General features: G+C 34.2%; 2 protein-coding genes across 2 annotated transcripts; both read left to right on the top strand.

The window, feature by feature from the left end:
- Window positions 1–3,745: 3,745 nt before the first annotated feature.
- Window positions 3,746–11,050, top strand: LOC109239458 (uncharacterized protein At1g66480-like). The gene is made up of 2 exons (XM_019406026.1): window positions 3,746–4,147; window positions 10,799–11,050. Exons 1-2 carry the CDS (start codon window positions 3,746–3,748, stop codon window positions 11,048–11,050), a joined length of 654 nt encoding a protein of 217 aa, XP_019261571.1.
- Window positions 11,051–13,531: 2,481 nt separating this feature from the next.
- LOC109239457 lies at window positions 13,532–15,833 on the top strand. The gene is made up of 4 exons (XM_019406025.1): window positions 13,532–13,704; window positions 14,548–14,617; window positions 14,889–15,290; window positions 15,375–15,833. The coding sequence occupies exons 1-4, from the start codon at window positions 13,532–13,534 to the stop codon at window positions 15,831–15,833; spliced, it is 1,104 nt and encodes a 367-aa protein (XP_019261570.1).
- The last annotated feature ends 410 nt before the right edge of the window (window positions 15,834–16,243 follow it).

Raw genomic sequence — 16,243 nt, 5'->3', positions numbered from 1 at the left:
GTTCGGCAGGCATCATTGTTTTTGCACAACCACCATCTTTTGGAAGACCCCCTTCTTGTCACGACCCATCTTGAGGTCGCCCCCTTAGGACAATGCGTAGGGTCTCCCCTACTTCTTGTACTACTCCACTTTAATATAATATAACTAGTTATCCTTTGCACAAAAAAAAAAAAAAAAAAGAACTAATGGTAGAGGCCGTCTAAAAAAAGGAATCAATGAATCAATTGCACCTCAATTTCAATCTTGTTAAGGTCTGTTGTATATGTTATTTAAATTTGTTCCACTCTAACTGAGCCTATATTATTAAGACATTTTAAATTGAAAAAATTAACTGGAGAGGAACTTTTTTCATTTCTTGATTCGAGGCTCCGTTCTTACTTCTTACACTTCTGGTTCTTCATTCGGGGATATCACGTCCAAAGGCGTGGACTATTAGTCAATAAAATTGGAATAAAGATTTTGAGAGATCATATTTCAAATTGCAGCATAAGCCAAAAGAATAAGTGGAGTAATTTATCAGTCTAAATTTTATTGGACAAGTTGTGCAGTATTTGTGGTGGGTGATAGCTGTGAGTTTATAGGGAGAAATTTAAAAATAGCCAGATTTATAACTGATCGTTCAAATATAGCCCAATTTCAAAAGTAATCGAAATTTAGCCACTTTTTATGTAAAGATAAATCTGAGCGAAAACACTGTTCAAAACCCGGAAAAAATACTCCAGTATATTATGCTGGAGTTCCAGCATAAGTATACTTTAACTCCAGCATATTATACTGGAGTTCTAGGATAAGTATGCTGGAACTCCAGCATAATATGATGGAGTTCCAGCATAAGTATACTAGAACTCCAGCGTAATATATCGGAGTTCCAGCAAGTATATTGGTCGAGTATAATATACTGGAGTTTAGAGCACCGGTGCTCCAGTCTCCAGTATATTATACTGGAGCCAGCAAAGTATACCGGTCCAGCATAATATGCTGGAGTTCATACACAAGTGCGGCGAACTTCAGTATATTATGCTGGACCGGTCTCTATTGCAGCAAAATAGTGGCTATTTTTCATTGACTTGGTAAACGCTGGCTATTTTTGATTGACCAGTCCGAAAACTGGCTATACCGTGCTATTTTTACGGGTTTATAAGCAACTGAATGAACGAGCTATGTTCCTAAAAGAAAATAAATAATCAAGATGTGAACGAAGTAGAAGGTAATTACAGCTAAATATCTTAAAATATTAATCGACAATTTAAACGTATACTGTGAGTAACATAGTATCACATATTAAAATTCGTTGAATAAAATAAAATAATCTTTACATTAATAGTATATATATAACTTAAATCATTACGGAATTAGTAAATATCTTTTACACTGTCGTGAAGCTTAAACTTAAAAAGAAAAGAAAAGAAATCTGTTACTCCTTCTTCTTCAATTTAAATGACACACTTTCTTTATTAGTCTGTTCAAAAAAATGACACATTTTCATATTTGGAAACAATTTAACTTTGAACTTTTTATTTTACTCATTTTATCCTTCATGAGAAGCTTTTATAGCCACACAAATATTATGGCCCACAAAGCGTTTGCTCCTTAAGCTTTAAGGACCATATGTTCTAAAAGTCATTTTTTTTTTCTTAAGCTTTGTGTCAAGTCAAACTACATCATCTAAATTAAAATGGAGGGAGTAGATGTATGATAATATAAAGGGTTAAATATATCCTCGTATTATTGAAAATAGTTTAAATATACCATTCATTATATTCTCATTTTGGACGGAATTGCCACGTGGTAGCACATGATCAAATCAGCCCATTTTCCCTTTTTTTAACCCGATTCACTTTCAAAAAAACACTATCCGACCCAAAATCCACCCCCTTACAGATCGAACAATTGCCAACATACAAACCCACATAAGCAGTTTAGACGATACAACATCCAAACCTTCTTTCTAGGTGCAAATTTAGATCCAAAGAAATAATCCCTCTTTCTTTTTTAGTGATAAGAGGAAGCGCAATTATTTTAGTTGCTATCAAGTCAAACTTCCATATCATACTCCCGCAGGAAACAAATGATTCAACTGATCAAAATAATTCACAAACAGGAGGGCAAAAATGATGAATTTATGAAAAAATCTGATCTCATTTGAGAAAAAAATTTAAAAAATTGATTGTAAAATTCCATGATACAAATCTGCAAGTATATGTTGAAAAACTTTCTTGTCAAACAAACTTTTGAAGTCTTCTCAAAAGTCAAAGGTCTCCCACTGTACTTCTTCAATTTGTTACCACCATGAGCAAGTTGAATCGAATGTGCCGCTGTTATTGCAATGAAAGTCGCCTGAGGGGCTGTTACGAAGGCATTAGACACCGGACCAGCGGTCAGAGAGAAAACATGGTGCACAAAGCTCGCCGAAAAATTCTTCGACAAGATTCCGACCATACTCCATGGTCGGAGTTTCAACTATTATTTCGTCTCCCTTCTAGATCTGGTAAATAAATCGAACACATGAAAAAGAGAACAATGGCTAGCTGGAAAATGTATTTCCGGTCAGATCAAGTAAATTTCAAACCCAAAACTTTCAGATCTCCGGCATCTAGTATGTATTTCTCTAGATTCATATATAAATGTGTGTGTAGGTATAGAGAAAGGGGAAGAGAAGGTGTGAGGTGACAAATCATAAGGTTCTCCATGATTTCCGGCGAATTCTCCAATAGAGATTCCAACCATAGTCATAACAGTGATGTAAGAGAGAAAGTGGAGGAAAAGAGGAAAGAGAGAAGCCGTGGGGGTGAACTTTGGGTCGGATAGTGGGTTTTTCTTAAGTGAATCGGGTTAGAAAAAATAAAAATGGGTCAATTTAATCCCGTGCAGCCACGTGGCATTCTGTCCAAAATAAGGATATATTTGTTTCATAGTATAAGGTAGGGTCTAAAATAAACCGATAGTATAACGAAGGGTATACTTAAACTATTTTCAATAGTACAAGAATATATTTGACAATTTTCCGTATTTTTTTACTTAAAATGTAAGGTCCTTAAATATCCATGTCTGTCCCATAATATGAATTTCACCCTTCTCCTTTATACAGATTCACAGACCCTCTATCAAGAAACCAAATCCTAAAGCAAAGCAAAATCCTCGCTACAGAAGATCCCAAACCCCTTTTTTGTTCTCCAAACCCAAAATCTTGAAAACTCCATTTGCCACAAAAGTAATGGAAGTGAAAAAACTTGATATAGAGAGGTACATGGTAAAAGAGGTTAATTTTGAAGGCACTGCTTAGCCTCGTGCATATCGAAATGGAAGGGTATTTTGGTCTAAATAAGTAAAAGAACATTAGATAATTAAAGGCAAAATACATAAACGGCCCCTTCAAGTTGTCCATAACGGTCAGTTGAACACCTCAACTGAGACTATTTCCAGTTAAACACTTCAAGTACTTATAAAGTAGGTCAAGTAAACACCTCAACACAGCAGGCCATATGCATGAGTTGCACTTGCGGATGACATGGCAAATGAACCAATCAAAAAATGACATGTGTAATTTTGTCATAAGAATTTGACACATATAATTAAAAAAAAATATTTGAAAAAGAAAAAAACTTTTCTCCTAAACCAGCGTTCCTCCTTCCCCTAACTCTTCTTCCAAGCTTTCTCAAACCCTTCCCCTTACTCGTTGAACCCATGACGACCATTTCATCTGAAAAAATTGGGCAAAGAAAAATTTAGATTGAACCTTGAAGTGATGAAGATTAATGGCGAAATCTTGAAACTGAAAACACCAGTAACAACGTTGGACGTAGTAAAAGACTACCCAGGTCATGTTTTACTGGAATCAGAAGCAGTGAAGAAGTTTGGTGTCAGAGCTAAGCCACTGAAACCAGAACAAGAACTGAAGCCAAACAAAATATATTTCCTTGTTGAAATGCCTTTGTTTCCTAAAGAAGAAATTAGTAGAGTTCCAAGAAGAGTGAAATCTGCTGTTCAGATGAGTGCAAAGGATCGACTCGAGTGTCTCATGTTAACACGAAGATCGGCTTCTGATTTGTCGATTTCGAAGCCGAATAATGGACCGATTCAGTTGAAAATGAAGCAACCGAGGAGTTTAGTTCAGAAGCCGGTAGAAGAAGGGGAAGTAAAGATGGAGGTATGTGGGTCCACAAAAATAAAGGTTATTTTTTAAACTGAAAAGAAAAAGAAAAGAACACAATTCATGTCCTCACGCGCTCAATTTGTAGTGAGACACAATTGATTTGCCATGTCAGCGCAAAGTGTTTATTTGATATACTTTATAAGTACTTGAAGTGTTTAACTGGAAATAATCTCAGTTGAGGTGTTCAACTGACCGTTGGTTCCGTGGAAATCTTTTTTATCTCGTTTTGTGTAATTCCTTCAAAGTGTTAATTTTACTTATATACTCACTTTGTTTTATTTTTATTTTTGTTCTTATACATACTAAAAAATTCATATTTTAATATTAATTAGTAATAAAATTGATATTTACTATGTATATCTTTAATATGTTCATTGAAAATATTACAAATACTTCGAGACTCTTTACTTCAAGAGCAACTTTGAGAAAAGAAATTAATTCCTTCTTAATATTTAAAAAATCAAATATTATGAATCACAAAAAAAAAAAAAAAACACAAAATCAATTAAAGTGGAGAGGGAGTACGATCTTTTCTATAGAAATAGGTGAAAAATAATGCATGAACTCTGTAAAAATAATAGTAATATTTTCTAATTGTTATGAAATACTTGATTATGGTGGATGTCCATAACTCCTAAGGGAGTAACAGCCACTACTCTTCTCCATTAACCTCCACTACTTCTTACCATTATGGATGTAACTCCCACACCTCTATGATCTTCCCCCATGTTCTCAATAGTTAATACCATGTTTATGGAGTCCCTTTGTATTACCTATATCATCCTATAAATAGAGGGTTTGGGCATCACATTGTACACACTTGAATACATGGAAGAGATAGATCCTCTCCTCTCTTTCTCTCTACATTGTTGTCTATCTTCTTGTTTTATATTATTACTTTGAGCTAAGTTTCGTAACACGTTATCAGCACGAATGTGCTTCTGTTTTCGTACACCACCGTATAGGCATAGACTCTGTGTTTTGCTATCCTTATACCAACAATTCTATGGCTATCAAACTAAATGAAGATGGAAGCTAATGGGTTGGATACTAATAGAAGATAAGTTTTCATCTTTGTAGCTTATTTATATTTTTATTTTTATCTTTCACTAGTCTCAAAATTTATCTATTTTTCCATGATAACTCACAATAAGCTGCTTTCAGTATTTCATTTCCATGTTGTTATAGCTTGAAAGTGCGCAAGTCTTGCGTCGGAAAATACAACTTTTCTCTATTCTTTCATGACGTCTTATATTGAATCTTTAGTTGTCGTTGGGCTATCCTTCAAGGTATCTATTCGTGAACCAAATCAAAATGCATGAATATTTATTTCGTAATTAAGTTTTGAAACAGGTACTCTCTACTCAATTCTTTAACTTACATTTAAAGTGTTAATAGTGCTTACATATATGTGCGCAGATACCAGATAACCAATGTGTCCTTTTCACTTTTCATGCTAAGATAAATGTTACTATGATAATATTTAATAAATAGAACTAAGCTGGTACTATTTCTGCATAGTTGGTTAAATGCATGTATAAAAGAACATAATACTGTTGCAGGATAGTCGTAATCATAACAAGTATTCTTATTTATGGTCAATCTTAGCCTTTGACTATCATCTATAATCTATATATTGTGATGTGAATTGGATCACATGTGTAGATACTGAAAGTACTACAAGAATTATATATATGCTTCCAAGTCCTAATTTTTATTCTTAGTTTATTGAATTGGTTTATCATTTATAAAATTAGTGAACGCTCGAACAGATTATCTAGTATTTATCTGAACGCACTTTTATTTGAATACATAATACTTAGAATGACTGAAACGTTTTCATCCTGCAACCTTAAAAAGTGGTTATTTTTTAAAATCTTGTTATAACTAATTTTTTTTATGTTTCTGACCACAAGATTGATAATTTAATCTTGTACTTTGGCCTGTTATGCAACTAGTTAAGGGTAAGACAACAGATTTATGTTATGGTTCACTATAATGATAAGAGTTGGGTTTGAGTCCCAACACATTTGGCCTAACATGCCTTTATATGGTAAGGCATTGGATTTGAGCCCAATACACCGTATTGATGATATAATGATGACTAAAGAAAAACAATATATTTTTCATGGAAAAGCATGAATCTTGTCCCACTTGATTTGCACCATTCTTGAAGTGAATGTGATAGCGGTGTATAATAAGTCTAAATGAAGACAAGTGGTTGTTCAATGAAAGTGGTGTGCCAAAGACCAAAATAATAATAGTCATCATTATGGTAATCGTAAAAAGGAGAACAATAAGGTTTCTCAAAATAATCCTTCAAAGGTGAAGGAATTGTGTATCAATATGGTCTGTAAATATGAGGCACGCTCAGATGATTATAGTCCTTTTTTTTTTTTTGAAAGAATGCGACTTGTGATAAGCATTGTAAATGTAGACTCATTTCTAAAATGAGTGTAAACATATATATATGATACAAATTATCCACAAGAATGTATTTATGCATGGTTGAATAAATACTACAACTCACCTCTACGGGAGGTTTGAGAGAAAGAGAGATAATGAATATTATTGTGTGATTACATGAATATGTCATTGGTCGCGTACATGTGGTACGCCAAAAAATAATTTGACATGCCTTATAAAAAGTTATTAAAGGCAAAAGTAAAGCAAGAAATGATTTTGCTTATGATGATTTTGACCATGACAATTATTATGATATGATTTTCTCCGTGAAGGAGACATTCACCGTATGGATGGTGTGACAGAAGATCTTGTAGTACAAAATTAATTAAGAGCTCCGGAAGAGCTAATTTGTTACCATCCGGATGAATAAAAATGTTCATGATATTGATATTATAGTACGTCTCAAAAGAAACTTTTTGAGTTTCAAATGTATTAGCCAAAGTGGTTGGCATATTGAGACTATAAATGAAAGGAAAATTGATTATCTTCATATTACTATAACATACCGGGTAAATATAAAAGGTTACCCGACTTTTCTTTTATTTGTACTACAAATGTATAAGCATGCTGATAGAATCACATGCCATAAGTAAACTTGAGGTTTATTGAAACAAATATTAGTTGGCATGACCGGTTGACCATCCCGGTTCAATTATGATGTGAAAATTGATTGAGAATTCACATTGGCATATATTAAAGAAATAGAAGATTCTTTAAGAATTATCTTGTGATGTTTTTTCTCTCATGATATACCAGTTAAGGTTGGGGTTGAATCCCTTGATATTTGGAACGAATAAAAGGTGATATATATGTATGGGCCCAATCACCTGCCATGTGGACCGTTTACTATTATATAATTTTAATAGATGCATCTATTGTATGGTCACATGTGCATGTGTTATCAGCTTGCACATTGGTTTTTGCAAGGTTGTTTGCTCAAATTCTTAGAGCACAATTCCAGAATATATATCATAATAATTTATCTTGATAATGCTGGTTTAAATCCAAGTTGGTTTAGCAGAAATTGTATGCCTCCAATTATAGCTAAACCATTGGTTATGAGAACAAAACTCCCAAATAAAAATTTGGTATGAGGTATATTATTTAATATACAACAACACTTTTACGCATCTAGCCACCAAGTTATGATAAATTCTCCCCGTCACAATTGGTTCACGGTCAGGAACCAAATATTCCCATCTAGAAATATGGATGTGCTATATGATTTAATTGTGCTGCCACAATACACAAAGATGGGTTTCCAAAGAAGGTTGGAAAATGCGTTGGTGATCCCGACATTAGGGGGAGAAAATGGGTAGCTGAAAAAGTGATACGTGAAATGAATTATTATGAATACATCTAGATCCTCGTACAAGAAAATGTGAACTTGAAGTTCAAGTGATAATTCATTTCTAAAATATTTCCAGGCACATTGCTGACCCAAAGCTAAATGTCATATTCCAGCTGCTAATGCTCCAAATAAAATAAAGTCTATGATGGACAGAGTCTATGATACGTTGGTTCCAAAGATAAAACTCCTTGAAGAAGGAGGGAGCAAATGTTCAAGATGGTCATAATAAGGAGGCAAGTGCTTTATAAGAGCACCATGACATAACATTTTATAAGACCTCATGGGAGAGGCTCAGGTACTTGAAAATAATGAGATCTCGATAAGTTATGTCTTTATTGTGCGATGATGGAACCAATGTAAAATGATCGTCGACGATGTTGTTAATATAATGTAGCGCTCAATATTATTAATATTGACGAGGATCTTGAGCTCAAATCTGTCATGGAATTTGGACAGATAAATGATTGGCCAAATAAAAAATATGCAATGAAAATTGACTTCACCTGAAAAATGTGAAGTTGGACAGATAGTCCCCACACCTGAAAGTGAAATGAAAAATCAAGTCGATAGACATAAAGACGACTTGTGGCACAAAATTTTCGTTAATATCCTGGTATTAGGAGACATGTTCTCCTATGGGGAATGGAGTCATTTCAGATGTTGGTCTGACAATAATTTGATATGCATATAATGAAAATCCTTGAATGATTTAAATTGTTGTGAAGCATATTAAGGTTCCCAAGAAATTTATTAAATAAATCTTCGGCAGATCCTTATGTAGATTAGAGCGATCATGGCGTACATGATTTATTTTTGTGTCTAGTGCAATTGGTGCACTAATATATCTGGCTAGAACCATGAGTATAACAATATGCTAGCAAGATATAGTTTTATTTCAATGTGGATATATTGAAATACAATTAGTATTATATTTCAAAAGGAATACTTGATGTAGATTTGTTTATTCTAACAAATATTGCCAAGATTTTTTTGGTTATGCAAATGCAGGCATTTTCCTGAAGTTCGTTCTTCAAACGTTCTATTTGCATGTGAGAGTACTGTCATATTATCATATTACAAGGCAGTTAATTGTTGATACTTATTCAAGTCATGCCAAGATAAGCAACTGATAAAGCAAGGGGCTCAACACACAACAGACGTATGACTTGACTTTGAAGAGATGATTCCAATAATACTGAAGATAATGTTGTTTGCTTATATCAATTGAAAGAAGAATATTGAAGGAGACTGAATAAATCATATATTTCATCAAAGTTCTTTGTCAGACACGATCTTCAACAGAATGATGAAATAGATGTTCAAGAAATTCGTTCAAGTGATAATTTGGCGGAATAATTCACCAAGGCATTGCCGATCTCAATATTAGAGAAGTTGTTAGACAAGCTTGGAATTCGTCGTGATATTTTCATCAGGGGGAGGCATATATGTGCTGTACTCTTTTTCCCTTAGCTAAGGTTTTATCCCACTGGGTTTTCCTGGCAAGGTTTTTAATGAGGCAGCAAATAAAGCGTATTACAGATATGTGTACTCTTTTTCCTTCACTAGGATTTTTTTCCCATAGGGTTTTTCCTAGTAAGGTTTTAACGAGGCACATTATCTTTGGACATCCAAGGGGGAGTGTTATGAAATACTTGATTATGGTGGATGTCCATAACTCATAAGGGAGTAACAGCCACTACTCTTCTCCATTAACCTCCCACTACTTCTTACCATTATGGATGTAACTCCCACACCTCCATGATCTTTCCCCATGTTCTCAATAGTTAATACCATGTTTATGGAGTCCCTTTGTATTACCTATATCATCCTATAAATAGAGGGTTTGGGCATCACATTGTACACACTTGAATACATGGAAGAAATAGATTCTCTCCTCTCTTTCTCTCTACATTGTTGTCTATCTTCTTGTTTTATATTATTACTTTGAGCTAAGTTTCGTAACATCTGTTGGTGTGCATAGGAAATCATTCTGTGTATGTATATTTGAAAGAGAGGAAAAAACTGAATTAATTTTAGTGAAATTTGTTTAAACTCTACGTTTTTTTTTTCTAAAATCAAATTTGTTGTAATTAAAAATACGTTATAAACATGGTAGAAAAACTATTTCACTTCCTATTCCTAAATAGCACAACCACATTCTTTTCCCACGGGAGAAGTATATGTGCAGAAGATTTAAGTTATATACAACAGCAATATAAAAAAATTCTTATACTATTAGGGCTCATTTGGTACGAGGTATAAGGGGTAATTAATTTCAAAATTAAATTTAAGATGAGTTTATCCCGCGTTTGGTTGGGATAAAATCGCGGTATAACTAATCTCGAGATTAATTATCCCGGGATTGTAGTGTTATTTTTATCGCTATGAGAGGATGGGATAATAACCCGGGATAATTAATCTTGTTATAACTTGTTTCCAACCAAGCGAACCCTTAGTTTATTTTAAACCACTATAAAAGATTGCTTTTTAATGGGTTAATCAACTAAAAGGTCTGCATTAATTTCTCAAGGAAAAATAGGAAAGGATCAAGTTACATTGAAATGAACATCAGCAGAACACCTTAAAGATTCACCAATATACAATTGCAAAAAAGCTAATTTCAATAAAGGCAAACCAAAAAGGTTGAAAGCAAACTGATCAACTAAAACACACCCTATATCAGAACTTTTGCCTTTTACTAAACCACCATAACTGTGGACTCAAAATGGTGAATATGCAGTTAATTTGAACTTGAGCGCGGATGTTTGAATTTACTTTTTTTGGTTCCTTCTCTTCCCCTCCCACCCCTTGTCTCCCTCATAGCATAGAACCTGTTGGGTCCTCCCGAACTCTTTGAATCATCCCTAGCTGCACCACGGCCTGCGGGTGGCAGAGTACCTCGAGCTGGAGGAGGTGCTGCAGAAGTGGTGGCTGCTGAACTGGCTGGATGTGCCCATACCCCCTACCAGCGCTCTAACGGGAAGAAGGGCAATTCCTCTGAATATGACCCCCAAGACCGCACCCGTAGCATACAAGATGGTCCATATAGCAGACTCCCGAGTGCATCTTTCCACACCTAGGGCATGGGGCCTCTGCTGTGGCTGGAATCTCCCGCTTGACTGACCCTGTTGATAAGATCCCCTGTTGCCCTGACTAGGCGTGAAGCACTCATTTAGTGCTTAGATGTATATTTTCAGCACTAATTTAAGCAAATTGTTGCTTTTTTGGGACCTGATATTTGATGCAAGTACTAATATATTTCATATTAGCAAAACCCAATTCTTCAAGTCTCCGAGGTTGTTAAGTTTCTTTCTCATTTTGCATTTGGGTGTGTCTGATAGGATAAAAGTTATTTTTCATGAATAATATTTGTCATAAAAATGTTTCCCTCAGAAACGATAAAAATATTTTTTTAGTATTTTATTGGTTAAAAGAAATTATTTTTCAAAAAAGATATAGGGACCGAAATTTAATTATTATGTAATATTTCTTATTCCAGCTCTAAGTTGGTTAACATGGAAGAAGAGATATAACTGTTACTTATAGGGTGGAAGATAGTAAATATTCAAAGTGTAGGCGCAAATTAACTCAAACACCATCATTATAAAACTTTTAAAAAAAATAATTGTCGCCAAGTAGTAAAGGGGAACCATCATACTGAGAAAAGATTATTAAAGAAAAGTAGTAACTAGCAAGATGCTGCTTTTCTAACGTCCAGACTGCAAAGATTATTAAAGAAAAGAATCAGATTAGAGAAAAGTATTTGAAATTGAGGCACATTTAAGGGCGATGTGCACAGATAGCCATTAATAACACATGTCTTTACTTTTAAGCCACTATTTTAAATGTCTTTAGTCTTTAGCCACCGCTTTAATAAACTTTTATCCGCCCGGACGAAAATACCCTTCTGTTATAAGGATTTGGCTTATACCTACGCTCCTTATTAACGATCAGCAGCAGCAGCTCAAACTTACGTAAGTAACTTGCAAATGTTGTGATCGTCCAGAATTGCAGAAGCTTCTCTTCCGATTTCAAACTAGAAAATTCAACTTTCTCGTCCGAAATTCACCGTAAAATTACAGTAAGTTCTAATGTTTGAGATATATCTTTATGCTTTTATGTGTTTGTGTGGATTTTTATTTCGTTACTAGGAATTTGATTATTTTTGCTTTTCTGGATTAATAACGTTAAGGACATCTCGTCCTTAACTCTGTGATTATTCTATAAATATTGAGGACATAATGTTAAGAATTTGGTGTCCTTAACATGACTGTTGTTCTGAATATTAAGGACATAGTGTCCTGTTTTTGCAAATTGTATTGAAAAAGTTAAGGACACGATGTCCTTAACTTTTTTGCTGTTGTTCTGAATATTAAGGACATAGTGTCCTTACTTCATGACTACTATGTAAATATTCAGGACATAGAGTACCTTAACTTCATGACTGTTCTAAATATTAGGGACATAGTGTCCTATGTTTTGCAAGTTCTATTGATAAAGTTTAGGACATCGTGTCCTTAACTTCACAATTGTTGTATAAATATGTCCTGAATTTCCCATTTTTTGATTTTCAGGATGGAAACAATATGTATTATAGTTGCTTTTAATGGTAGATGGACTGCAGACTATAAGTATCTTGATCATCAAACAAAGCTTGTTCTAGTACCTGAGGCAATTCGATTTGAAGATTTCATTAAACAGGTCTTTGAAGTTATTGAATTGGATAGAGACAAGTTTGAAGCAATGATATGGTTTGATATCAACCTGGGAACAAGCAAGGGAATGCTTGTATCCAAGGATTTAGATCTTCACACATGTATAGAGTTACTAAAAAGTCATTCACTCTTCAAGGGCTGTCGTTTCACTGTTGATGTTTCGGAAAGAGCTTTTGGTTCTACAAGCACCTTTGAACATGTCAATAGAGAAAATCAACATGACAATCAAGACAAATGCCAACAGATAATGGAAATAGATGTGGTTGAAGCTCAACCAATAACTGAAGAGATGCTTCAAACATTTGATTCTATTCAAGTGGAAGGACAAAACATTACAGAGATTGACAACGAACAAGCTTTGGGTATTCAAGTCTTAGAGAGTGCACCGGTAATAGAAGAAGTTGCTAAAAAAACCTCTACTCAACTAACAGACGAAGCTCGAATTCGAAACAAAAAGAATCCCCAACTACGATATTAAGAGAAAATGCTTCGTTGGATAAAATAAAAGTGGGATCAATAGTTGACAAAAAAAGAGTATAATTAACTGTTTTTCGAATATAGCAATTAAAGGACATTTTGAATTCAAGGTTGTTAGATCAATCTCAACCAGATATTCCTTGAAATGCAATGATGATAGGTGTGGGTGGTGTGTGCGTGCTTTCACAATTAAATATCCAACACTGTTCAAGATTGTAAAGATTGAGAAGAATCATGACTGCTCAGTTAACACTATGAAAGCTGTTCAAAGGCATGCAACTTCAAAGTTGATTAGTGCTACATTATTGACAATCTTCGAGACCCAAGGTTTGAAGTTACACCAGCCTTTGTCATGGCAGAAATGCAAAAATGCATGGACTAGACATTGGTTATCACAAGGCGTGGCATGCTATTCAACGTGCTTCAACTTTAATAAGAGGAACTCCTGAAGAGAATTATGAATTATTGTCTTCATACTTGTATATAAGGAAAAGTAAAAAGCTGGGAACATATACTAACATAAAGATAGACGACAACAACAGGTAAACAATCAAAAAGAGTTTATTGGTCTGTTTTATAAACTTTAGGACATGGTGTCCTTAACTTTGACATGTGCGGTGAGAAAGTTAAGGACATGGTGTCCTTAACTTTGATGTGTGCAGTGAAAAGGTTAAGGACATGGTGTCCTTAACTTTAATGTGTGCAGTGAAAAAGTTAAGGACATGGTGTCCTTAACTTTGATATGTGCAGTGAGAAAGTTAAGGACATGGTGTCCTTAACTTTGATGTGTGCAGTGAAAAAGTTAAGGACATGGTGTCCTTAACTTTGATGCGTGCAGTGAAAAAGTTAAGGACATGGTGTCCTTAATTTATGTTCTTGTAACTCTAAGTTAAGGACTACTTGTCCTTAATTTCTGTGCTTGTAACTCTAAGTTAAGGACTAACTGTCCATAATTTGTGAGCTTGTAACTTGAACTTTAGGACTACCTGTCCTTAACTTTTGGACTTGAAACTCTAAATTCAGGACTACATGTCCTTATTTTTTGAACTTGTAACTCTAAGTTCAGAACTACATGTCCTTAATTTCTGTGCTTGTAACTCTAAGTTCAGGACTGCCTGTCCTTAACTTTTTAACTTGTAACTCTAAGTTAAGGACTACCTGTCCTTAATTTCTGTGCTTGTAACTCTAAGTTCAGGGCTTCCTGTCCTTAACTTTTTAACTTTTAACTCTAAGTTCAGGACTACATGTCCTTAACTTTTGAACTTGTAACTCTAAGTTAAGGACTACCTGTCCTTAACTTTTGAACTTGTAACTCTAAGTTAAGGACTACATGTCCTTAATTTGGTGTCCTATATTTTTAACCTTCTGTTATACTGTATTTTCAGGTTTCTTTATATGTTTTATGCATATGGATCATTAATAGCTGGTTGGAATCATTGTAGACCAGTGATTGCTGTTGATGCAACTTTTTTGAAGTCAAAATCGTGGTGTTTTAATGATTTCAGTTTCAAAGGGTGCAAATAACCAAATATTTCCACTAGCCTTTGGAATTCCAGAATCTGAAAATAACAATTCCTATGAGTGGTACTTTAGTGTGCTTCGCAATGCAATTAGGAGCCGTGACAATTTAATTTTTTTATCAGACAGGCATCAATCTATATGCACATGGCATTGCAAAGGTATATCCTGAAAGCCACCATGGGATTGTATCTATCATTTGGAGCAGAACCTAAAGCGAAGGAAAGTGAAAAGTGAGGTCATAAAACTTTTCCAAAGTGCTGCAAGAGTATACAGGCGCAAAGAAGTTGATCTATACACGTCAGATATAGCAAAAGTTGATAAGAAGACTTTTGACTACTTGATGGAAGAACCACCGGAAAGGTGGGCACGTTCTTGTAGTCCACGACGAAGATATGACATGCTCACAACAAACATAGTTGAGTCAATAAATTATGTGCTATTAGAAGCAGTGGAGCTGCCTATATTAAGAATGATGGATTTCATCCAAGTGAAGCAACAACGTTGGTTTTATGAAAGAAGAAATGAAGCAGAAGGAACGTTTTATGACGTTTCTTGTTGGGTAGAAAAGGAATTGAAGAAAAAGATAGATTTAGCTTTTACTTTAAATGTAAGTATTATATTCTTTGTTTAGCTTATTATTGTAATGATAATTTAACATAATGTACTAACTCATAATTTTTCAACATTGAAGGTCTTCCCTGTTGATTCATGGCGTTCTAGAGTTAAGGAAGAAGGAATTACTTTCTTGGTGGACTTAAACAAAAGAACATGTGATTGTTATCAGTTTCAATTTGATAAATTACCATGTATACAAGTAATTGCAGCTATCGAGAAGAGAAACATCAAGAAGTCCAATTTCTGCTCGCACTGGTACTTAAAGGAATCTTGGCTTAAAACATATGAAAGACAAATACATCATGTAGGACATACTGATTCTTGGATTGTACCAGAGAGTGTTAAGTCACAAATTATTAAACCTCTAGATTTAAAAGTGCCGCTAGGTAGAAGGCAGAAGAAAAGGCATATTCCAGCTACTGAGTCATCAAAAATAACATTCAAATGTGGTCGTTGCAGAAGAATTGGTCATAATAGAACATCATGTATATATTCTCCGGCAGTCCATCCATTTTCAAGGAAGCATAGAGAATAATAGATATATCCACTTATGTTTGTCTACTCTTTTAAGTTTTTGCTATAAATTGGATTCATTTAGATTGTTTTTATTTGAGCAGATGTTTATATAAAAGATGTCCTGAATTTTCAAAGTTTCTTTGCGCTTATGTGCTCTTTGTTTCTTTTTCTTTTTTTGGGCGTTCAATTTACCTTTGCCGGACCAATTATTGTTTATGGGATTTTACTCTTGTTGTAAGTTAACAAGAAAGTCTTTTCCTTTATAGAATTTGACGCCTCCAGCTTGATACATCTTTATTTTTAAAATCACATTAGTACAAGTAAAAGTTAAGGACATAGATTTCTAAAAGTCCTGAAAATTTGAATTATGAATCTAATATTAAGTATATAAATTTCTAAATGTCCTTAACTTCTAGAAATCTCGGATTA

This window comes from Nicotiana attenuata, unplaced genomic scaffold, assembly GCF_001879085.1.
Source record: "Nicotiana attenuata strain UT unplaced genomic scaffold, NIATTr2, whole genome shotgun sequence".
Lineage (NCBI taxonomy): Eukaryota > Viridiplantae > Streptophyta > Magnoliopsida > Solanales > Solanaceae > Nicotiana > Nicotiana attenuata.
This window is presented reverse-complemented; position numbering and strand designations above follow the sequence as displayed.